This window comes from Ciconia boyciana, chromosome 1 (assembly GCF_034638445.1).
Source record: "Ciconia boyciana chromosome 1, ASM3463844v1, whole genome shotgun sequence".
Lineage (NCBI taxonomy): Eukaryota > Metazoa > Chordata > Aves > Ciconiiformes > Ciconiidae > Ciconia > Ciconia boyciana.
Window position 1 is genome coordinate 65,004,616 of NC_132934.1, and position 26,180 is coordinate 65,030,795.

Here is a 26,180-nt window from a genome sequence, read left to right on the forward strand (position 1 = left end):
AGCTGGCTTTTCTAGAGCTATGGTCACTCAGGGCTGAACTTCCTTTGGCAGTCCTTACTAGGATGATTGTAACTGTAGAGATGCACACAGCATAGATTGGATCTCCACTAGTAAATAGTGTGGTACAACAGAGGTGGATTTGTAACAAACAATTGGTGCTTAGGACCTAATGTTCACTTTGTGTGTGTTTTCAGGGAGGGGATGCTACTTTGGACTGGCTCTGCTCTTGTACCATTAGTTGAATTCCCATCAGCTCATCTTCCAATTTAGCTTTATTTGTGAAGAATCTAGTCGGCGTGGTCTTACAGCACATAATGTTATGAACCAAAGCATGGTAACTAGAGATGATCAGGAGGTAATTTTCAAAAGTGCACTCCTGATACATGCTAAGTGTTACCATAGACAACGGACGTGTCTCCCAATATGTGACCCTTGGGTCTCTCTGTGAATGGGGAAGGGGACTGTATCACATCCCTCTCTCGGACTTTTATATGAACCTGTAAATGGTGAGTAGAAGCTGATAGTGCACCTCTACCCATTTGTAGAGGTAGCAGCTAGGGGCTAGCAACTTAGTCTTAAACCCAAAATACACAAATCCCAACCGGTCAACTGAAGGGAGGCATCAGCCCAATTTCCTTGCAGCCCACAGCAAGCAACAACCAGTAGCAGAAGCTGTTCCACTTTATCTAGGGCAAGTAGCAACAAGTCCTACTGGCAGACCAAGCTGAACCTCAGTTCAGGATGATGCCAGAGCCAGCCAGGAACAAATATGATCTCCTGTTCTAAAAATCTGGCCTATGCTGCAGCTGAAAAATCTATCTTGAGCTCCATTAATTAGAACATTGGCTTCTATTTATGCATATAAGTTAATGAATATTCATCAGACATGTTGATTAAGGTGATGTTATTTGCATACTCTTCCTAGATTTTTAAACCTTTACCCTTAGGTATTCTAGTATTCAAGGTATTCATGTGGCACCAAGGGAAATTCTGATTAGGTATTAGGGGGAAATAATTCATAATGAAGGTGGTCAGATGTTGGAACAGGTGCTCAAAGATGATGTGTGCCTCCATTCTTGGAGTTATTTAAAACTTGACTGGACAAGGCTCTGAGCAATGTGAACTATCTTTGAATTTGATTTTAACTTTGTAGTTGTTCCTCCTCGGAGCAGAGGATTGGGCTGGTTGACATCCAGAGGACCCTTCTAACATAAATGATTCTACAATTAATGCAGAAGAATAATGTTCATACATTTTTGGCATTAATATATTTATAGATGGGCACAAATATGTAACCAGTACTTTCATGGTTAGTATTACTCCAGAGGTAATGAAATAATCCTGTTAAGTGTGTTGCAATACTTTCTAATGAAGTCTCTGCCTTCATTAAGAAGATAGTTACTCATCATGAGTTCATTAACTAGTCAGCATATCTGATTGCAATTCTGTCATAGCAGCTGGTCAAGGTAGAGCCCAATTTCTCCTCTTACCTTCCTCCAGGGTTTAGTTTGACCAGTTAATACATGCTGAAATTTCAGCAACAACCTTGCCTATATTAAGGTACCTCCAGATGAGTTCTGATGATTCATATTAAATGATTTAAGAGACTGAGGGTAGCACATACAGCTGAGGGCAATAATTCTTAAGTTGCACCAGCCTGAATGGCCAGGGCTGGTTTGGAGGCTGCATAAAATGCTAGCACAACTTAACAGTGAACTTTTCCAAGGGAGACAAGATTTTAAAGACTGAACATTAACAGATATATATGCTACATGCAATTGCTTTGTGTAACCTGATCCTAGCCCTAAGTATCATTATAGCCCCTGGAAACCTTACTGAAATGTTATGCTAAGAAAAACCTGTAAACTTTCTCTGCTCTACAGATTTTCTGAAGATAATGTGAAACAATTAGAGACTAAATGACCAATCTACATCTTCTGTCTGCTTGGTATGGGTATAATCACCCAATGAGGGAACAGCAACCAAACCATGGGATTAAGGCAATCTCTCATACAGAAGGCAGTTTCTCATAATGAATAGCAAATATATGTAGTGAGTGCAGTTTGCAAGCCAGAGGCTAAGATTCCTTTTACTAGGAAATGTTTGTGTAGTAATTCTCAAACAGATTTGTAAAAATTAGAGCTAGCACAAAGGGTGAATTTTGTGGAATAAATTGCTTGCTACAAACAGTTCATCCAGAGGTATCTACAACACAGAAGGAGGAAAAGCTGCCTGGAGGTAGCAAAGGCTCAGAACATCCATGTCAGTCTTTTCAGGGAAGCTCATCATATCAAAAGCCTTGGCAGGAAATGTAATAAAACAAATACTAGCTGTACAGCTGGATCCTTCTTAGAAATCAACATACATACTACAAAAGCAGGATGGGTACCACCTGGGTTCAGATCTCTGCATGTTACAGAAAGCAAGGTGATTGTCATGTCAGTGCTGGCTTGTTGCGAAGTCTGGAGTGGCCACAGTATAGTTCATCCAGAGCAAGTGAGCTCCTGGCTCCCTGCATCTGTCTGAGATTCTTGATTGCTTTTACCCAAGGATTGCTGCGAAGAGTCTTAGAGTGGGAGAAATTCTTATGTGTAGCTGTAAGCCCTCCAGCTACCAAGGTAACTTGTCCACAGGCATTGGGCTAGTCTGTACCTGAGCCTTATGGATAGTTCCACAGTCTGCAGCCCTGGAAGTTGGTGGGGGAAAAATGTGAAATCTTGTAGCCCTCCCTGGCAGGAGGGGAGTATAGTCAGATAACCTGTGTAAGTAACTCTTCTGTGTGCCATCTTGGGCCAGATCTGAAGTGACATTACTGACATTTACCTAAGTGCTCTCACAGATTACCAGTTTCATGAAAGACCATCTGAAGGACTACTTTCTGTTGCCATGTGTCAGATGAGTTGGTCTGTATTATACAGAAGACTATATGATCACAGTGACCGTGTAAATTCCTGAAACTTGACAATCACATTTGCAAAAGTCAAGCTGACCTTACAGGGCAAATACCTCTGAGCACTTCTGGGATCCAAATTTTAGGACTGATGTGACCAATACCCTGGTGGCATTTTGAATTTTCATTCTATTTCTTAAATTAACCATGGGTAAAGACTGTTTCTTGGAGTAGTTTGAAAGTGTTGAAATATTATACTTAAAGAGGGCGGGGGGCCCTTGGTGATGAAGAAAGACACTGGTCCAAAAGTTCTGAAAAAAGTTGTCTGTTTTCCCAACAGATGAATACAGTACGGATACCAGCAGTATGACCTTCCTTTTAATTGATCTCAACCCTGTTCAGCATAGAGTGGGAGAACAGTTCAGTCACCCCCTGCATTACCAAACAGTTTGGGGCCTCTACTGGGGTAGTGTTTACAGCCCTAGTAATGCAGTGGGAGCTGAGTTTCACTAGCAGCTGAACTAACATCAGGATATTGGGATAGTTTTGAAAATTGAATGGAAAAGAACTGCACAATGTTTTCAGGTCATATTCCTGCTATAGCACAGTTTAAGGATTTTCCTTGTAATGGAAGCAAGAGGAAATATTGTAGAATAATAAGGTGGGAGTGTGGAGCAACGCTCAATGGATATGGGAGGGGAACTGAGCAGGTAAGTGGATCAGTAAGAAGAGTGGCATGTCTGATGCCATAAATACTTAGCTGCTCTTGATGAAGCTATCTCTAGTTTCCTTATCTCAATTTTACTTGGCATCTGAACTTTGCTGGAACAGGGGGTTGCCAACCACAGAGTTACAGCTGCCGAATCCCCTCTGAGCATCTGTGCTTACGTGAGGATGGTACGGCAGTTTTGCTCTGCATGGTTCTAGTTGCATCTTCCTGCTGATCCCTTTCCCGGCACTCTATTTGAAGATGTCAGCCACTTTTCTTTAGGATTTTCAGCAAACATTTCCCTTTGATCAGAGGAACATAGAATATACTGCATCTGTCAGTGGAGCAGCTTTGTGGTTGCTTCGTGTTTCTTGTGGTCAGCTATAACACTTGCTGTGGCAGCTGCATAGGTGAAAAAACCTACTCACTGGTTTGTTCTATAAATACTGTTCCCAGTTATTGGAGTAAAGTGCAGAGCTCAGCTGCAGTTGCATTTGGTCTTTCTAAGTTAGTGCTGAAGGCTGGAGATGCTCCATAAATTGCAGTTACGCTATTGAGGGTATGGAAGGGAAAGTTGGTGTGTGTTTTCCCTTACTCTTGCTTCCCCTCCCACCCCAAAGACTGGAGTGAGCATAGCTATTCATTCATCTGAAGGTAAGGATTTCTTTGGGTTTTTCTGAGAGGACTTTCCAGGAGAGCAGTAGTTCTGATCCTTGCTGCAGTTGCTGTCCCAGACACCTCCAGGAACTGGATGTTGGGGCGGGGTCTTGAACCTAGTCCTCCTCTGTGTGGGACAAGTAGGGAAACATCTTGAAGTATGAAATTGTCACTGCTATAGACTCATCCTTTTCCTAATTTTTACTGGCAGGTCCAGGCAAATGAAAGCCTTTTTCTAAGTTTCAAAAGCTAATTCTCACCCCTAGCTAGATATATGCTGATGCAGTTGCATTAACTCAACAGGGTCAGTCTTCTGCACCTGTGAGAGCTGGTTTAGATAAATGCCTCATGTTTAAATTCCAAGCAATCGCAAACCTTGTCAGTTTGGGCCAAGAAAAGCTTGAGGTTCCCAGTAAGATCCCACCTGCCTCTCCTATCAGCAGTGGCCATCTGGATGAAGATGGCTGCATGCTCTCTCCAGTGGTTGCTGCTGTTCTAGAGTCTGAAGTAATTGAAGTGCTGGAAGCTAGTAGGAGACAGCTCTGAAACACTCTGAACTACATTCTCCTGAGTGTATTAAACTCTGTCTTCACAGGAGAGTTTAATAGCCTAAAGCCAAAAGGGCCCATTAGCTCATGCGGGCTGGCCTCTAGTATATCAGACCATTAAGTTTCACCTGTTCATCCCTTTATTGAGCCCAGTAACTTGGATTAGACTAAAGTATTTTGAGCCCTGTAACAAAAAATTAATTAGGCTTACCCATTCTAGCAGTGAACCTATGCTTAATGCTTCAGAGAAGGGTGAAAATCCAGGAGCAGCATCCTTGTCTGTCTGACCTGGGGGGTCTGTTTCCCCGTGTAAGGCAAGTAGCAGGGACAATTCCCAGGTACAAGTGAATTATCTGTACTCTACTCAGCCCTGTTGAGTGCATGCAGTGTCCAGCCCCGATATTTCACAGACAGGTAGGGAAAAAAGGAGAACATATCTCACCATGAACACTGAAGGACACTTTACCTTCTGCTCCCTACAAACTCTTGGTTGGAGTCATGATGTTTATTGGCTAATAGCATGTTATTTAGAGGTGGGAACAGTGTTGAAATACATTGTGTGGCTGGGAAGGAGATCATCATGGAATTTACCATTCAAATCTGCCTGTACTTCAGCTACCATTGAACCATTGCCACTGCAGTTGTACTCTTAGTTCTAGACAGTCTTTAAACATGTACTTAAGTCTCATTAAAGCCATGGGGATGTAAGCATAAGCCCAAAATTATATATATGGTGAAGTGATGACCTGAATTCAGACCATAATCTCACTTTCTGCTTTAGGCTTTGGTGATATAACATGGTGAACAGCTCACTGCATTGCTACTAACAGTATTTGCAGTAAGAATAAAAAGTTTGATGGACCTTGCTAGAAATTAGCCTATTTGGTGTAAGAGGAGGTGCTTTCTGCTGATTACTTTAAGAAATTATAGCAAATGGAACAGGACTTTTTTCTTCCTTCCTTCTGTATGCTTTTATTTTTAATCTTGGCTCTGTGTCCCTGTCTGCTATTCTATATAAATCTCTTCTCTGGGCAGGTATCTGATAACTTAAAGATTATTTCCTGACAAATAAGCATTTTCCATTTTCTTGCCAATGCTTCTGATCCATGAAAGCAGCTGAACAAAAGGGGATAGGAAAACCTATAAGAAGGCAAGGTTGTGATTTCGGGCTTTTTTAAAGCTCTTTGCACACTAGCTGTCTTTTTTTAAATACTGTTCTTGGTTTGAAACTTTAATTCTGGGCGTACATTTGGTGCCCAGATGGTGCAGACTCACACAGAAGCCCATCATGCTGTCAGGGCAGGCGGATACATATGTAAATATTTTGCCTTTTTCCCCTATAATATTTGGCTTTGTCTAATCTAATTGCTGTCAAAGACAGAATGTGAAGAATGCTTAAGAGGAGCAAACAATGAGGACCTCAAATGTTTGTATTGCACTAACTTTGGAAGATGCTAGTAGGCTGCGATGTAACTAATAATTTTGTTTCATGGGCTTTCTTATTCATGCTTTGAATTCCTGGTGTATGATCTAAGTTCATGCCAAATAATATTTTACAACCTGAGGTAGAAACCTGTATTTCTAGTAGCATAAAAGCGTATTTAACCCCTTGGAGCTGTTGATATAAGGCTAATGGCTCTGCCTTTTCAGTTCAGGCTGACAGTAAGTGTTCTCTACCTGCCTCTTGGTGTATAGCACTCTTTCTGATTTATATAATTCATTGCTTCATTTAATTTATTCTATTGAGTGCCTGTCTTAATGTATTTTTAATACATAAAAGCATTTCCAGCATAGCTGCTTCTCTGACCAGTGGTAGCTAGTAGCAAACAGTGTGGCCAACCACATTAAGGATGCCTATTTAGTTATTAAAAGCCTGCTCCAAAATACCATAATATTAATGGAAAAATGACTTTTATGAGCTTTGAATCTGACTACTTAGTGAGAAAGTCTAATAAAGCCAGTGTTAGTTGAGGATGCTGGCAAAATGGATGTAGGAAATGTTACTGTTTTTCATCAGTGCAAGAATGGTTGCACTATCACAGGTTTCTGATCAGATGTGAAATTTGGCTAGGCTATAATTCATGGAAAGCATCAGGCTATGCCAGACCCATTCCTCTAAGGACACTAACTACTCAAAAAGATGCCAGGAGATCAGGGCCTGGAGGTGTGATTATTGTAGAGGAAGGAAAGTGGCTGTAAAAGGAGAATGTAATAATGTGACCAGAAGACAAACAGAAGCAGCACGTGGTGCATTTTTCCATGGAACGTAGATTAAATCCTGACTACAGGGGAAGAAACCTGCCCATTTCAGCCATTCGCATTGCCATCTGAGGCTCATTATTCAGGGGTGCCAATAAATTCTGTTTCTGAGCCTGCTATGAAAGTGTCTGGGTACCTTCAAGAGACATACCATAGCCTGTCACGCATCCTTCTTCTTGTCTTGCTTCTTGGCTGTGGGGTGGAAGGAGGTCAGGGAAATTGTTCACTATCTATATATATTATTTTTCCTGTGCTGTTTTTTTTATTACTGAAGGAAAGATCAAAGATGTTTGCTTTGTATGTGTCCTGGAGTATGAGCATTGAGACACATTACTGCACGATAAGCTAAGACATGAATTTACAGTTTCTACACAGTAAATGCTGGTATGCCTGCTGCTAGCTCATGGTTCAGAGAAAAGAAATGAAAGAAGGGGTGATTTGCCACATATATATCTGACGGTGAAAGCGGACACCCTGGCAGCTACTGCAGGGCCTTTGGTGTATCATAAGTTTGAATGTGAGCTTACCCTACAGGTAGCTCGTGCCTGTCATGGGCCAAAGATAGTATCAGTTGTCACAGTGGACTGATAGTAAGGATTGCTTTGCTCCTAGCCTTTGCTCTTGGTTGTCAAGCCCATCTGGTCTACAGCTGGGAGGACTTGTTGCATTCATTTAACAGCACTTTCTTTTCTGCATTTTGCCCTTCCCAGGAGCAATTGAGCGGTGCACGTACATCAAGTACCACTACTCCTCAGCGACCATTCCCAAGAACCTCACCTACAACATCACCAAGACAATCCGCCAGGATGAGTGGCATGCCTTGCGTAAGTGTTGATGGCTTTTTTTCTCTGTTCTCCTCACGTGTGGACTAAGGGAGGTACTCACTGATAAATGCGAACAGAGGCTTTGACTGACAACCTGCTCAGAGCCCTCTTCTTGCACACAGTTTGTTTTTGTAGCAGACTGATCGATTTGTTCTTAGGACCTACATCTCTGTTTCTGCTGCTGACTAGAAATTCTGCTGAGGCATGAAAAAGTGGTGGTGGGAAGCAGCATTCATATGCAGAGATTAATATTGAGTTAAATGCAAAAATGAATAACAAAATCAATGCCCTATTTTTTAATTCAGTAGAATGCTCTGTACGTGAGTGTATTCTCATGCAGTTCATGCTGCTGCTGAGTTTCCTGCTTCCAGCAGAATTCGTTGCTGGCTTTTATTGTAGAATGTCCTGCTGCCTGCAGCTCCTGGATGAGTGTGGCATCACTCTCCTTTGAAGATCTAGAAAGAGAAATGCTGCACCCTTTAAGGCACAAGGAAGGAGCTTAGCCCTTAGCGATAATTGTAGCCAGTGGTCACCAACTTGTAACATTTGCTGAAGCAACAAGATCTGTCAGGGATGGAATTGCCTTGAGATGTATTGGCTGACCTTAAAGCTTTTATCCTTCTCATCTTGGCGATGGAAAAGGGTTTTCACTGATAAAATGGAAGAGGTAGGATTTCACAAGGAAGGATGCCACTGCAACTTGCTCTAGTTACTACATAGTCATGGGGACTGACGAATGTCCTGAGCTCCTTTCTCTCAGTGGAAGCAGTTAACAGCTCCTTGAAGATGGCAGGGGTTGAGGGATGCTAATTCTGATTGAAAACCTTGAAACGTGGTAGGGAGCAGCTACTGTCCAGACTGTGTCAGCTTGAGAAATGTGTAAGACCTCCAGTGTTCCCAGGACTTTCAGTCCCTGTTTCACTCCTGCCTTATGTGGCTGTTGCTTTGGGAGGGTCCTTTTAAGCCCTTTTAAGCTCTGGGAAGGAGAAGGTGTAATGATATAGTCAACTTCCTGCATTGGTAAGGTCAGCCCTGGTTTGAGACTCATTGGTGCTTGTAGGCCTGCCTGGTCAAATCCGGTAAAGCATTAAGAAAGTTCTAGAGGGTCTTGCTAAACTCCTAATTTTTTTGGAAATGTGTCTGTGTGTGGATAAATACATATTCGTATCGTGACATGATGAAGAAAAGGAATATTGAACTCATAGAATCGTAGAATCGCTTAGGATTCCTAGGATGACCTTAAAGGAAAAGACCTTTAAGATCATCAAGTCCAACTGCTAACCTAGCACTGCCAAGTCCACCACTAAACCATGTCTCTAAGCACCACATCTACACATCTTTTAAATACCTCCAGGGATGGTGACTCAACCACTTCCCCAGGCAGCCTGTTCCAATGCTTGACAACCCTTTCACTGAAGAAATTTTTCCTGATATCCAATCTAAACCTCCCCTTGGCGCAACTTGAGGCCATTTCCTCTTGTCCTGTCACTTCTTACTTGGGAGAAGAGACCGACCCCCATCTCTCTACGACCTCCTTTCAGGTAGTTGTAGAGAGCCATAAGGTCTCCCCTGAGCCTCCTTTTCTCCAGGCTAAACAACCCCAGTTCCCTCAACCACTCCTCATAAGATTTGTTCTCTAGACCCTTCACCAGCTTCGTTGCCCTTCTTTGGACATGCATGCCTCTCAGAAGGTTGTAAGAGGCTGGTCTTGCAAAATACTGTGCTGTGCTCATTTGTCCCTGAAAATCAGAAGATAAAGTGGTTCGGTTCCCTTCAGGTTTTCTGCTACCACCTGTCATCTCTGCTGGTGTCAGTTTTATTGCTCATCTGTGGGCAAAAAGAAATGCACCCCCCACCCAAGAAATCTTCTGTTAGGGTTCATAGGGCAGTAGGAAGGGTCTTTGGTTTATGCTTTTGGCTGTGTATGTGTGCTTTTGCCACTGCTGTGAGCAGCAATTACTTTTCTGCATCCATCTGCTGGGAATTTCACTAATTAATATAGGAGTTATTGTCTTAAAGTTCATCTTTAGTTCAGCAATGTCTGAGGTAAAAGGCTATTCTGAAGCTGTATTTGTATTTTTTCAGCTTAAATATAATTACTAATATGACTGGCCATGTTAGTCCCTTGGCATGCGCATCCTTTGGTGGGATCAGCAAGTTCCTGAACCTGGTGTGTTGGCAGGTGACGGAGCCTTCAGTAGGGCATTCGTCAGTCTCCAGAGTGGCAGTCTAGACGCACTGTGCTCACACATTTACATATCTGATTTGGTCTGAGGCACTTTCAGGGTGAGGCTGTTTGTTCCCTCCCTGGGGAGGGTACACTGAGCGTAGGGGTGTGCATACGTATTTCTGACCCAGATTTTCTTGCTAGTTCATGAGTCAGATAAGCGTAGGTAGATGTAGATAGAACCGAAGTTTGAATCTCTCTATCTAAAGACAAGGAAGGAAAGAAATACTTTGAAGCGCTCTCTTCTCCAGAGCAGTTAGCTGCAATGGTGAGTGTTTGATATATGGGTTAGCCACTGGAGGATCTGGAGGTCACTGCATTTAAGAATGAACTGAACCTATATGACTATTTCCTGTGTAGGAACAGCAACCTTGTTATTTTTCTGTAAAACATCTGTTTTAAAAGACAAGGGCAATAGCAATCTTTTGAAATCATGTTTTGGTTGAGGGGGATGTTCTTCCTCTAGAAAATATTTGCAATGGACTAGACATAAAGACATAATTTTAGTCCCTGCCTTAGCAGCTGACCTGGTTCTGTACCTCTGGACTAGCTTCATCCAGGGCACAGCTACTTCAGCTCACCACTGCTCATCCTGAGGCAGAATAGCATTTGCAATTCAACCTGGCCATTATTTTCCTCTGAACAATTTGCTATTCAGAACTTCCCTTTCACTGAGTGTTGCGACAAACAGTGAAGGAGCAGGGCCCAGGCCTGCTGTTCCTTATGCTCTTGCCATGGGTAATTTCTCAGATCTGTAGCATAAGGTGGAAGAAGTAAAAAAAACCCCACTATTTCCTAATGAAACACTAGGGCAAAATGGCATCCTGGAGAATTTCAGAGGAACTGGAAAGGTGAAACCAGAGTGTCTGGTCACCCTACTAAAGAAAATGCCTTTTCCAGGCTGAAGCCACTGCTGTTCTTTGACATATCTGTATTTCAGTAGTGGTTATTTCCCTTCCCTGATGCATGGGCAGCAAACCATGGGCCTGGGAAGGAAATCTGTTGCTTTGCCTCTGTACTTGGGTGGGGGAGCAGAAGAGAGAGAGAGGGCTCCAGCCATGCCCAGCAGACTGCTTTTTTTTCAGACTGGCAGGCAGGGCTGGTGCTCCAGCAGTTTCTCTTGAATTGCAGGAGTAGGTGAGAGGCAATTAATTTGAGGCTGAGGACTCCATGGCACCAGTCAGAGCAGAAAGCAGATATTCTTCTAGCTGTGCTGTTGGGTATGCTAGAAGAACCCAGGGGAGCAGCTGGACCTGGAGGAATGGTTGGAGCTGCCTTTATAATTTTTGATTTTATCTTTTTTCATTCTGTTTGACATTTTCAAGATGGAACCTTTGCTCCACATTGATTGCCTATGGCAGCATGAGCTGGGGAAATAGGACTTCACTTCCCTGCAATCACTTCCTCTCAACTATCTCTGGGTAAACAGGGATGGAGGGAAGGATAATTGTAGTATTGCCAGCTCTTGCCTGTCAGGAGATAAGTGTTAATCTAATTAGACAAAATGAGTGTCTGTATGAGCTGGGAGGGGAAGGTAGAAGGGAAGGAAAGCTGTGTCCAACAACTTTGAACATGAGTATCTGTGTCTTTATGAAAGATGTCAGTGTAATGATATGATTGAGTCACTATTAGGCATTTACTCTGTCACATTTTGGCCCCAGTCTTGTGCACAGAAACTTGGTCCATAGTTCTGGCTTCTGAAAAACTCCAGCAGCATCACTGATGCTTTTAGAAATGGAGGTATATATTATTAGAAGAAAAAAAAAATAATCTGAAGAGTTCTATATGTATTTGCATATTAAGTTCCATGTGTTTGATGCTGTTCTTGTAGGTTCACTTTCAGTGTGCTACAGATTTGTGTTCACAAAACATGGGGAAAGCGATCATGGCAGGGGTTTGAGCTGCTGAATATGGTACAGGCATTGGGAGGGGTGAGAGGCATTTTCAGATGATGGAATAAGCACTTTCACTGGATGCTTGTACTTTAAGAAAGTTGACCATAAAAAGGAGGCTATGTTGATGCTAATTTTTTTTCTCTTGTCCCAAAAACTTCAGGAAACCATTATCAGGTATATTATGGCAAAGAAGGTGAAAGGCTGTGTTTGCTTTGAAAATGGGAGTACCACCAAGGCAATGAGGGGATGTACTATATCCAGTTTGGCATCTTCCAGGAAACAAGAGTGCTGTTCTCTAAAGCCACTGTGAGGGGTAAGGCACTCAAAGCCCAGGGACTAGTCTACTGGCTTACTCCTTGGAGCAAAACAGAAACCTGTTGGGTTGGTGTTGTTTTATGGCATCAGAAGGACTGTAGAAAGGTCATTCAATGGTTGTTTTTTTTTTTTTTTTTTTCCCCACAAGTAAGCTATAGACAACCCAGGCTCTAAATTTATCTTCTGCTGCAGTCTTTAAGAAACGACTGTCTTGTGAAAAAGTGTAACCACAGCATAGAAGATATGCAGAGAGGAATTTCTAAGTATACTTAAGCCAGCTATCTACATTTCACTGTCTTGCTGGGAGAGTTAGGATTCGAAACTTATTTTGAGGAAGCCAAATAGTGCAGAAAAGGGAGGAAGATACAGATAAGAGGAGAGGGATTGTCTTCATACTTTCTTAGAGCCAGTCTAGCATGATGATGTTTTATTTTTGCCTCTAGCTTCTTTTGTTTAGACCTTATGCTTCCTTGCTCATTTTTACCTTTGAACATACTTGTATTTGCCATGGGACTTCTTTGTGCATCCATTCCTTGAACGATTTCAACGAGAACGACTGTGTAGGTGCTACAGGATTGTGGGTTAGCCTGCTGTGGGCTCAGACCTGCCTGGAGGCTCACAGGGCTGATACTTGTGGGTCACTCTGCAGTTTTCCTCACTGTGGTCTTGGCAAAGGAAGGGTAAAAGGGGGCTTTTCCAGGGCCACCTTTTTTCCAAGGCAGGTGAAGAAAGTATTGTGGCTTTAAAGTGCTGCAAACAAGTAAGTTGCTGATGTGTGTTCTTGAAGAGTGAGATTTATTTTTCTCTCGGAGAACAAGTCAAACCACTGCCTCTTACCTTTCTCCTGCCTCGGTAGCTGAAACGGGACAAATGCTGTGTGGCACTCGGAGCCTTTGTATGGCAGAGCGCCCAGTGTCTTGCACTATATCATATGAAAGTCTCCACATCAGAAGAAAGATGAAAAATTCTTCCTTCTCTCCAAAAGCTTTTATTTTGCTGACTCGGAGCCTATCATGTGAAGTAGATAGCTGGGTTAAGTCTGTTACTTTTCCTTCCTCCCTATATATGAGAAACCTGAATTTGTACTTTGGATTAAACACAGCCACAAAAGAGGGAGTTTCTGTTTGTCTGCTCTTCTCCAGCTTGCCATTGCCACCTAGGCCTGTCTTCCACAGCAGCCGTGTTTTGTGTCCAGGAACACAGTGTGTGCTACATCTGGACAGAAAGTGGCTGGAATTGCTATGGAAACGGATCTTTTCCTGCACAGCTTGGAAATAGTCACCAGACTGCTTTAGAGAGAACCAGTTCACACACAAGTAGCTGATACTTCCTGAGAAATGTTTAGAATTTCCTGTTTTTTTGGAAATGCTTCATGTTTGGCACTGTGTGACCTCCTTTGCCTGTCTCCTACCCCCCCCCGCCCCCCCCCCTTCTACTGCGGGACCACAGGATATGGGCTCTGAATTTAGAGCATTGGCATAGGGAGTTGCATTGTCAGTAGAAGAGGAACCATAGTGCCTTGTGTTAATTGGAATGATAACATTCGCCTGTGCTGTTGAAAACTGCAATAATCCTGTGTTTGTGGTGATCTGAAAGCCATTTGCATAAAAAATGAATTGTAAAGTCAAAAGTAATAGCCTGGCACATTCTGAGAGGAGCAAGTATTGGAGGAAATGAAGGATTTCTACAGGATGTAGAGAGTGGTAATATTTTAATTCCTATGGCATCTACGCTGAAAGCTGAATGGATTTTATCAGCCTTAATGGCCCGAACTTTGCAGGAGATTAATGCTTCCTCATTTAGGTCTGCAAAGCACTCAAATACCTCCTTATAACCAGTAAAACTACTGGGGGAGGCTGGAAAAATCTCCTTTTGTAGAGGTCAGTTATGGTACTGATGGCATTGACAACAATTAGCACTCTGGAAAAGACTGTAATGTCTGTACTTCTGATTTCTACAGGCTTCCCAAGCCTTCTCACTCCCTGGAACAAGATGTTGAGGTTTGCACAGAAGCTCAGTTGATAGTTTGACAATGCATTAGTAACCAGTAGGCTCATGGGCTTGACCTTGTCTGCTTTTATAAGCAACAATAAATATTTCATTGTTGTATCTGTATTAAGTGCTGACCCGAGAGAATTTTTGCTTTTGTTTTTTTCCTGGATACTACTGAAAGCAGTGTTTGAAATAATAAATAGGCAGCATCCCACTTTTCTTTCTCCTTTCTTCCACTCTCTCTTCCATAGTCCCTCGGGTCTCCTTCCATTCCTATCTTCCTCAACAAGGAAATGCTGTTTCATTTTAATTAGGTACCTTGACCCCCAGATGGAGGTACACCCTGAAGTACGACACTGTCCTGCTGGTCAGTGCCATTTGGCTGACAATATGATGTAATTCCTTAATGCATTGGTTATTAAAGCAGACGGGGCAACCATCCTGGAGGTTAGTCAGGCAGCAGGTGCTCACATGCCTGGAGGTCTAGTGTTGTTGGATCTCCATCATATTCATCATTCCCATAGCTAATGACCAGGTGGTAGTGACAGACCTTCTCATTTCCCTCTCTCTCTCTGCTGTAGGGTTTTCTTCATATCCTGCTATTTCAAGCTAAGATATAAAAATGTTTGTTTGGCATCAAAATCTAAGACCTAGTTTGAAATCTGTAAGGGATTCTCTTGCCCTCTGCTAGGCTTCATCTTAGGATCTACTAATATGGCTGTGACCTTAATACCTCCACTAGTGAATAGCTTTCCAAACTGCATACTACTTTTTATTTCCCATACTACATTTGCTTCTTAGACAGAAGAGCAGGGCAGGAGTAAGGTAGGAGGTCAGTAGACCTCCAAGTCCCGAGTTGACAGGGGCGTCTGAGTAGGAAACATGGCCAAGACTTGGGAAAGGAGGAAATGAGGACAGGAAGAGGGGTGAAACTTTGTGCTGGTGAGTTGGGAGAAGTGAGACAAGCGATTACTGAACATTGAGACTGGGATAAGGGTTGGAGTGGTGGACTGGAACAATTTGGAAAGGAAGGTGCAAAAATGGCCAAGCTCTCTGTTTGTGTGTCGGAGGAGAATGGGGAATGAACAGGGAAGGATCCCCTCTAAAGCTCTGTTCAAAGTGCACAAGTCAAGAGTCTTACTGTAACACACCTGTGAAACACTGACAGAGGGGAGGTATCATCCTGCTCCCTCAGCCAGCAGGTTCTTCCACCAGCTCACATAACAGGGGGCTTAGGTGAATCAGAAGAGTCTTATTCTGCTGATGAACCACTTGCCACTCTTCTGAATCAGTAAGAAACCCCACACTAGAATTCCTGCTTTTGCAGTTTGTTGTTTGTTTTAAAGTTAAGAACTTAAAAATGCTCAACTGATTTTATTTTAAGGTTGCAAACACAAGCATGTAAAGTTAGGAGATGACACAGTTCAGGCTGCATACTTGGCCTTAACTTACCTCCTCTGATCACACTCATTATCAAGTCTTTAATTACTGTAATCACATACTGTGTTTTCCACAGGACCCCTGCCTTGTTCCATACATTTGGGATATTCTATTTCCGTTCAATGATGTCTTCAGTGTTTGGTTTATTTTTCATTGCTTAATGTACGGTTGCTGGCCTTTTTATTGCAGAATACACAACTCCTGATCCAAAGACAGAGTTAACCACTTCATCAGCTTTGTCACTTTTCTAATTATTGTACCGAAGCATGGCACATAGATAAACATATTAATAACTAATAATATTTTGAGGTGGGCTATAACTTCCATTTTTAGGCCTGGCAATCAAAGTAAACTGTTTTGGGTTTTTTTGGGTGTCCACTTGGAGATGATGAAGACTTGGGTTTTACAGTATTTACCATTGAATAGCCTTTTGTATGTTCAGAGCACAGCTCCCATTGACTTTAAGAGCAACTGTAAGTGCTCCACACCCTTTAAATTGGACTTCATATGGTCACCCAACTCACACTGCGTCAGAGTAAATGAGGAAAACATGGCTAGGGACTACCTCTAAAGAGATTTATTAGACTAATTGACTTATCATCACCAAGGACTTTTGGGGTAAGTGTAGAGGAAAGTGCTTGTGTGAGAGGGAGGAGGAGCTGTATGTCAGCTGACTGATCTCAGCTCGTACTGCTCTTAGCTAGAGGGTTGCATGTGTTCTTGCCTTTCACACCGACCCTTTCAAAGGGTCACATTCTTGTATTTCCTAACTTTGGCATGCTTGACTCGGCAGCCTTCGTAATGTTTTTATATTTTTTGTTTGCTTTTGTTTTTTGTTATATTTGTAAGTGCAGGCACTTGGATTCACCTTGGCTTAGGTGATATTTTATGTTGTCTCCTACTGTTTTATTGGAAAAAAGACATGTTTTTATCTTCATCATTGAAAAGGGTCTTAGGGTATTTATGGAGCTGTTCTCAGTGCAGGAAAATTGAGAGCAAACCCCCTCCAGCCTTACTGGTGATTTTTTGCAAAGGAGTATTAGAGACATTTTGCCTGTTGCAGTGTGGAGATGTTGACAGGTAAAACATACCATTGCCTAATCATTTCCAGTCATTCAGACAGTCAAAATATAGCTTTATTAATATGCATACAGAGCTCTCTGTTTCCCTTCTCTCCCTCTTGAGAGAGACAGAGGGGGAGAGATGGGCGTTTTTCTATGTCTCTTGGCTAATCAGGAATGATGCCTTGTGCATTCTTAGGGTGAGAACACAGGGAAGAACAAACAGGATGATCTAATGGGTCTCTTCCATTTGACTTCTATAATTTTTGATTTATATACCAATTTAATGCCTGGTTTATGATGATTTATGTCGCAGTTTCTTTATACCCCAGTCTGATGCCCCACCCCACACTGTTAGCGAGATGAAAGCCAGCCAGTTAAATATTTCAAGGTGATTACATGCCACATGCTACACACAGGGTTAGTAATGAGAAGTAAGAGCTTCCTTGCTTCAGTGCAAGAAGAAAGACTTAAGTGGAACATTTTGGAAATGAGATTATTGTGATTTGTCCACAAAGCCATACACCATCCACAAGGGAACATCACAGCAGCCAGCATGAGATAGATGCCAACAAACTTTGTATCAAACAGCTTGGCTTTGACCCTGACAGAAGCTGCAGGCTGAAACATGTAGGTGATTTTTATATGTTGATAGCTACTAGGCAGTGGTTGCCATTTTAATTCCTGTTTTGCAGTGATGCTCTTAGTACATTGAATTACAGAATAAACCTGATCCTCATGTACAACCAGGACATCCTCCTACTTGCTACTTTGAAAAGGTCTAAAATGTGTGAATATTAATGTGTGAAAACTATAATGCAGCTTTACATCCTCAGATTCTTATACTGTTAACTGGGCCATGATGGTTTTGGTCACGTTGTCAGAGCTGAATGTAGTTCTGGCCCAGGAAGACTGGATGAAGCTGAAGGATTTGTCTTAGGGCCCATCCCAAGACTCCTTAATTGGCTGGGTGAATCACAGTTTAGCTGTTCAGTTATTCCCTGCCCACCTCCAGGAACTGATTGCACAGTTGGTGAGGGAATAGGAAATCAAGAATATAAATCAACTGCAGGTATCTCCTGTGGGACTTCAGAGTTCAGTCTCGCAAATCTCATCTGGCTGCTCTGGATGTAGGTTATATTTAATGGAGCTTGAGCCTGCGTGTCCCTCTGCATCACTGGAATTATGACAGCTAATTTGAGTCTATCTGCTGCTGGTGTGTGCAATTGATCAATATCTCTTTCATAAATACAAACTCTCTCTTATCTCTGCCTCCATCAGCTTTGTCTTTTCTGGCTTGCCCTTTGCATCCCTGTTTCTTATGTGTTCCCCCCCCCCCTTGATTCTCACCTAGATATTCTGAGAGAAGGAAATCAATGGAAGAATATCACTTACTGACCTAAGAGGGGCTTCTTTGCCATACACAACTAAGGCTGTAAATAATTCAGTAGGGTCCCTGTCTTTTCTTTCCTCCCATAAGATTGGGTTTATTAAAATTTTATGGGAGGGGACATGGAGGTGCCTGAATTACTGGTTTTATCTGATACAGTCTTTAGCAATGCATTAGCTCGGTACTAGCTGCTCTTTGCTCATCATCATAGGCACATACTAAATCAGTCTTCCTTGTAGAATCCATTCTGCAGCATGTTATAATCACATATTTGAGCATGATGTAATGCCATTCCTTATAACTCACACTCATGCCTGATTGTGTTGCCATGGGAAGAAAAGTGTTAAATTGCCAAGGCAAGGCTTAATCTTTTTTTCCAGTACTGGGAGGAAGTCAGTAGTGGCATGAACCCATGTACACAAAGATCCTAATTAGAAGGGAGCAATAGGCTGGGGATGAAGAGTTTGGTTCTGCTTGTATTTATACTAGAATAATAATTCTACTGAAGCAAGAATAGATATTCTGAGATAAAAATAATGTGAAATCAGGGGATGAATAATGTGAATAATCTGGGTGCAAAATACTCAGTAGATTTCAGAAAGAGAAGTGTTCCTTGATATTTTAGACTTTTTGATATTTCAGTGAAAATGAACAGATTCCACAATTACACTTTTCTGTTAATGCTGCTGCTGACAGGTGTGTAGTGCACCTTCCATCGTAGCATCTTGAAACTTGGGCAATGGTTTTCACTCGGTATCCTTCCGACTTAAACAGGGTGCTGAAGGAGGAATACAACCCAAGTACACCCATTTCACATGCAGGAAAAAGAGTTATAGAGAAGTTAATTGACCTGTTAAATGTCATGCAGAGAGTGAGTGGGAGAGCCAGAAACAGAACTCAGGTCTTTGGACTCCCGCTGCTGTAAGTGCTAGACAATGCTGCCTCCTGTAGCGCCAGAGATTATGCAGCATACGTCCTAGAAAAGACCATTGCAAAACCCTATATCAAGGATAATGGTTTTTCTAAAGATATTAAAAAATATAATTTTCAAGTGAAAGCTTACTGGCCAAACCCAGAACCCATTACATACATTAGTGGTGATTTTCTCTTAGAAATAATGGCAAAAGAACCTTCAAAGGCTGGTAGTGAATTAAGGTAGACAAAGTGGGGATTCCTCAGCACCTGCTGAAAACCAGGTCCTCAGAGATATCTGAGGGTGAACAACTAGAATCAATAATAATTTCAAAAATTATCTCCATTAGAATATATGTAGGTGCTGTGGATTTTCTGCCACATATGAATTGGACTCTAAACCAGTGTCCTCACTGATTGTCATGACAACTGATATGCACAGCAAGAATAACATACTGGTACTCGGAGTTTTACCTGCAAGTAATCTTAACTGTCATTTTATTTGAAAAGTAATCAAACGAGTACATTTTGAGAAATAATTATCAGTCCTATTACAGAGCCATAAAATAATCTGGAAGAAATGCACACTGAATGGAAAACTGTAGGCAAATAATTTCAAAATGGCCTTCCTGATATGGCCTGCGGAGAACCTGTCCTGTATGACGAATCCTTCTTGACCAGCAGAGTGGCCACAGCCAGCTCTGCACCTCATCCCAAAATGGCATGGGTGAGAAACTGATTAACTGACAGGTATAGTCCTGCACCATGATTACTAGCTGTGAAGCATCCACTGCTAGGGTATGTTAGAGCTACCTGTGATTTATTCCAACATAAACCTAGGTTGAACTGGTCTTTGGCTCATTTCAGGTATATCTTCATCCCTCACAGAACTTGGCATGTCAGGACGTATGTGTTGACTATTTCTGATGTATTTTATTGCTGTTTAGGTCTTTGTATGAAAGCAGGATTTTTATTCAGTAGATAAGCCTTGGCTCTGACACTTAACCCTTCACTGGAGCACTAGTCCTCTGTACTGACTTCAGCTGATGAAGTGGAAAAGTCTGTGGTGACACCACTTCCAGGGAGGACTAGATTTTTCATGTGGAAGGAGTTGAGAATTTTTTTTTGCAAAGCAGACAATTCATGCAAAAGCCTTTTGTAACAAGGAACAGGGCAGGAAATGCAAAAACTAGTTGATATGGCAATAGGATTAGCTTTTCAGAGTAGTCCTCCCAAAGTGTTCCAGGAGGAATTAGTGGTTCTCTGAAGAGCTGAATTAACAGCTCTGCTAGGTGAAGCTTTTTGACGGACCAAGGGTAGCACAGGCAGGAGCACTTTGAATATCTGTGTGATGCACAGATGGATTAGATCACTTGATGTATCTCTCTGGCTGCTAGTTCATAGGATTCTCTGATTAACGGTTCTGGCCTTGGCTTTCCACAGGAAGGCAGCCCCTACACAAGTAAGAAAGAGTTCCAGAGGTAAATGAATCCCCATTTTATGGCAGTCAGATTACACCAAGTGCAATTTAAGGATATTGTCTTTTTTATCACTATTGGGGGAGACTCAATATTTTACTAGCCAGAAAAGAGATGCCATTTGTCATCAGCTTATTGGATTCATGATGAGTGTTTTGCTGTCCTTTTCTCACAGAGCAGAAGAGTTGATCTGCTGCTGTACAAAAGCAATGCTTAGAGAAGGCATAGTAGATACTGTTGTAGGGGCTAAGACCCTGTAGTAAGATCTGGGAGGCCACTAAACCTGGTGGTGTAGTCCCCAGAAGAGATGCATTAGCTGAAAGGGTTCCAGCTGAGTGGCAGACCAGGGAGAGCTAATCCCCAGGCAGTGGTGGCCTATAAGAATTGCAAACTTGGCTATGAAGTTGGCAGAAGGAGCTTCAGGCAAAGAGGATATAAGTAGGATGCTGATGTGCCCCAAAGTTATCTGCAGAGGGCTCTGACCCACACAGCAATCTCATCTTGGTGGGGTTGGGGGGAACTAGTTTGAGGCAGAAAGCCACCTGCTTTGACAGCTGCCTTCATTCTGGTGTTGATAGACAGGGAAGGACATCTGGTGGGTGGCTGTTGAGTGGCATGGTTGGCAGCTGGAGGAACACTGCTACTTTCCAAGTCTTTTATTCCTGTATTGTAGGCATGAGCAGAGAAAACACTCCCAGGTATAGGAGCAGGACTCTTACAGCCTTGGAGAGTGGTGAGTGAAGAGAAGAACTCTTTGTATGACTGGGACACTTTTTTGGATGTGTTTTTTTTTCCTTCTGAGGATGCAATTGGATGAGCTTTTAGTGGTGCCTTTAAGAATATGAATAAGGAAGCCAAGGTGATGTGTTTAAACACTTGGGAAGAAGCTAAAAGAGAGAACAGAGAATAATGGAAAAGCTGCTGGGGGAAATAAAAATGCGATGCCTAGATGCTCTTCTGTGTATAGAGAACCTCTCTCCTCTGTTTATTATGCATCAATGTGGATGCATTAGATTCATGTGAAAATCAAACAAATTCCTGACATCACTGGCACTGCTGAGACAATAACCCGAAGCTGTTGCCTCTGTCACTTTCCTTTTGCAGCAAAGTCTGATAGTGAATGAGACTGGCATGAGTTTGCCATCACTCACTCATTACTTTTTTTTAACTTTACTTCTCAGTCTGTGTGTGTCAAGCTCTTGGCACAACCCTGATAAGCAACAGAAAGGTTGAACAAACAAAGCGAGCCTTTCCACAGATCGATAGAGATCAATCTCTTCATTTTGACTGAATGACAAAACAAAAACAGCAATTAAAAGTATGTTTGATGCCTATAGCTAGCAGACAGCTCCCAAAACCAAAGTACCAAGGTGTTGTGGTTTAACCCCAGCCGGCAACTAAGCACCACACAGCCGCTCGCTCACTCCTCCTTGGAGGGATGGGGGAGAGAAGTAGAAGAGTAAAAGTGAGAACTCGTGGGTTGAGATAAAGACAGTTTAATAGGTAAAGCAAAAGCCGTGCACGCAAGCAAAGCAAGGAATTCATTCACTCCTTCCCGTGGGCAGGCAGGTGTTCAGCCATCTCCAGGAAAGCAGGGCTCCATCACACGTAATGGTTACTTGGGAAGACAAACGCCATCATTCCGAACGTCCCCCCCTTCCTTCTTCTTCCCCAGCTTTCTCTACTGAGCATGAGGTCATATGGTATGGAATAGCTGTGTCCCAGCTGTGTCCCTTTCCAACTTGTGCACCTGGCAGAGCATGGGAAGCTGAAAAGTCCTTGATTTAGGATAAGCACTACTTAGCAACTACTAAAACATCCCTGTGTTATCAACACTGTTTCCAGCACAAATCCAAAACATAGCCCCATACTAGCTACTATGAAGAAAATTAACTCCATCCCAGCCAAAACCAGCACACAAGGGATACATAGGATAGCTCTTGCCTGCATGTTATGTTTACTGACCCCATCAGAGGGATGATAGCACAGACGTGAGAATCACACAACAGGTAGATGTGCCTTGAGGTGTGTGCATGGAGGATCCTGGCCAAACTATTTGACTAGGGCTAGGTTTGTTATTTTGTTATTTACCAGTGGTCCATGACACTGGCTCCAGTGCCATACAGCTTTGGGCATTTGTATGTTGGGGACCACAGCATCTAGGGCAGAGCTGCAGGTGACATGAGGATGGGACTATGGTGTTAGTTAACATCTGTAATATCGATTGGTACCAGATCACATGCAGCTGTCCAGTAATATATTACATCTGGTGCACTGACTTACATAAAAGTCTAGGAGTGGGATGATTAGTTCATTTAGGTGTTATTAGATCATTCAATCAACCATGTGGGACATAGCCACACCAGTGCACTGAACCCCAACAAACCTTACAGGTAGAGCTTGAAGGCAGCATGACTAGACAGTGTGTGAGATTCGCTGGACTCTGTTTCCTGATCAAGTGCTGCATACTGAAAGGCTTGCTCACTATTGCGTTCAAGTATCAAAACATAGGTCTTGGTGAAGTAGTTTTAAAAGGTGTGTCAGTACACAGTATTGTCAAGAAAATAGTTGTCCTGGTAGGATCACGGGCTACTTAGAGCACCAAGTTATAAAACTGCTATTGTAAGCACTAGTCCATGGAGCTACTATATATACCTGTCTTATACCCACCTGTACATGAATGTCTGGGATAGATATACAACAGGTGGCACAGGAGAGTGAGCAGTGTAAGTGGAATATTACTGCTAGAAAATATCAATAGCTGATGCTTGACTCCCTCCCTGTTATGGAGTAGAAAACTGATTTTTCAGTTGTCCTGAATTCGATGTGTTGTGTTGTTTCTCTTGCTACAATGCTGGCATCATCAATAAAAGTAAATGAGACTCAGTTGGATGTGACCGTTCTGGTGTGCCTCTGGTGTGAATGAACAGACAGTAGGAACAGAACATTGGCTCCTGCCATAAGGTGAGTTTTCTCTTTATTTGGGGGTGTGTGTGTGTGGGAAGGCTGAAATAATGTATTGCTTGTGAAAGCAAGAGACTTGACAGCACCAGCTAAAACCAGGCATACTGCAGGCAAGTACTGGGCACTTTTCCCAGTTACAGCCACGCCAGTGTGCTTAATCACCGTGTACAAACTGTTGTTCTAGCAAGAGTTGATCCCTTGTTGGTGCGGTGCACTCTCTTGTCTTCAGACAGCTTTGCTGCTGTGTCTCAAGCCTTCTCCTGCAGTATTGCGCTGCTTTTCCCAAAACGTAGCACTATTGCAGCTGCAGCCATGCAGGTCTGCTCTCAGGGCTGCCACTCACACCAGAACATGTCTTGCTTCAATGTCATGCTCTCCTGGAGGAGGTCAGATCCTGTAGACTAGTGTCCATTTGTAGGGTGTGAATTCAACTCATGGCCCCAATCTTTAGGTCCTTGGCTTTATCCAGCCCCTAGTTTGGGGGCAAAGAGTGCCTGTGTGATGCATTTATATGCTTCTCGTCACACAGCTATCTAGGACCACTTTGGCCCCTGATGCAAGTGTGTTGTAACTGGCCTGACAGGCATGTCCCTGAGAACTTGTTGCACCAGTAGATTTCATTGGAGCGCAAGAGCCCTCTGGAGGGACCGGTCAGGTCTTATTCAGTTGTGAACTGGGAGAAACAGAGTTAGCATAGAGTGAGTGATTTTTGGCTTTCTGTAAGCTGAAGGTGCACGAGCTGCCCAAGGAGTGGGCTGAAGGGGCACCTGGAGTGGTGCAGAGGTGCCATGGGCCTGCATCCAGCCCCTGGGAGGGGAAGGCTGAGGCTCAACAGCCGGCTGCATCCCTGCACTCCCCTCTTCCCTGGTGGTGCCCTTGTGTGGGTCCTTCTGGGGGTTTTACCAAACTGAAAGCCTGTGCCAGGGAGACATAATGCTGCTGAGTAGAGGAGAACAAAAGAGCTGTGAAAAGGGAGGTCTAAAAGCTTATGGAGCAACATCATGTGGAAACCACAGGAGGTGGAAATTTTTCACTGTAGCATCAAGTGAGACAAAATCCCAGCACCTCAGGCAAAAAATAACAAGCCCTGAGTTGACGGAGCTGCCCTCCTGCGAAGCCTTAGCTGTCGCGGCTGTCCTGCTCTGCCAGAGCTGCTTTGAGGCTGCTCAGAAACTATTACCTCTCCTTCCTGCTTAGGGAAATGACAAGGGGTGGACTGGGGGAAAGGTGCCAGCAAGCACAGAAGGGAAGAGAGAATAGAGAAAATTTCATATTGAATGTATTCATCACCATCTATTCCAGGGTCAGTTTTCGCCATTTTTTCGTATTAAATGAGGTGTTATTTTTAGATTTCCAAATCCATACATGGAAATTATTCTCAAGTGTTCCAGCTTTCATCTTGTATTAAAAAAAAATCTCATCTTGATAGCAAATTTATTGCATTATTTTTGTGTGATTTCTTTTATCCTTTCTTCTTCCTGCTCAAAAAAAATTATCCCCTCTTGCTCCCCTACCTTGGCTAATATTACCGGAGATGCAGCAAGAGAAAGCTATTTAATGTTTTCACTTGTTGCTTTACTGTTCTTGTTAGAGTTACGGGGGAAGCGCTGGTGGGTTAAGAAGAGGCTTAGCCAGCAGCCCACCCACTTCCTTGTGATTGTTCTTCAAAGAAGGGTCTGACAAAGAAGAGTTGTTCTGTTGCAGATTTGCTGAGTTCAAAGCGAGTGCCCTACAGATACGACTCTGTGATTAATCCTCAGAACTGGCACATAAAGCTTATGCTATGCCACTGCTACTAATGTTAATGGGAGTCAGGCAGCTTACTCCCAGTGCACTGCTTTAAAGAGTAATAATTTACCCAGAAAAGTCCTGAGGCGAGAGAAGTGATAGTCATTTATTAATTCTTTTGTAAATCCTTTTGTCTATGGTGCTGGCATTGCTTTCCATCCATTTCTAAGTCATGACATTTTGGTGAGCCCTGTGCCTTGAAATGGGAAGGCAGGATGGTCTTTTTTCCAACTCCTTGGACTCTTCAGTGCCAAGAGTAGGTGCATATACTAGAATTCCATGCTATATTTACAAAGGAGAGACAAAAGCCTCATAAACATACTTTACACCCTCTGTTGCACATGCAAAATTAGTGGCTGCAGAGAAAAATGTGAACTTTAGGCAGCCATCAGAAAGCACATGGAGAAAGCTGCCCTGTTAGCTTTGGTAAAGTCATGTATCTGGAGCATGGTTCTGACACCAATGAGATATGTACTTATAAAAGCATGTGCTTTTTCAGAAGGAAATGAATTGGGGCACCTGACTTTGATATGTCTGACATGAAGTACGCTTGAAAGGGCCTGATGGTCAGTGGGAAAGGGCTCAGCATTCCTCAGCAGCCTGAGTAAGATTGTCAGTATCTGGCTATGGTTATGTGTAGCAACACCTCCTAGTATAGGCAGTTGCCCAACAAAGGTGTCCCTTTGGTAGATTTGGCTGTATTTGTTATTTCTGTGTTAGTTAGACCTGAGGTTTACAGTGAAGATGTTGCTTTCTCACTGGAGGAGAGGACTTTGGCTAGGAACCAACTCATGAAGAAAAGGCTGTGTGCAAAATTGCACCAAAGTACTG

General features: G+C 42.8%; 1 protein-coding gene across 2 annotated transcripts in view; it reads left to right on the forward strand.

Annotated features, from left to right (window-relative positions):
* The window catches only part of TMEM178B (transmembrane protein 178B), a 225,095-nt gene that overhangs the window by 55,142 nt on the left and 143,773 nt on the right, over positions 1 to 26,180 (forward strand). For both annotated transcript variants that reach the window (XM_072849645.1, XM_072849656.1), the window contains one exon: positions 7,774 to 7,887. In XM_072849645.1, the coding sequence (XP_072705746.1) occupies positions 7,774 to 7,887 (114 nt within the window). The remainder of the gene's footprint in view (positions 1 to 7,773; positions 7,888 to 26,180) is intronic.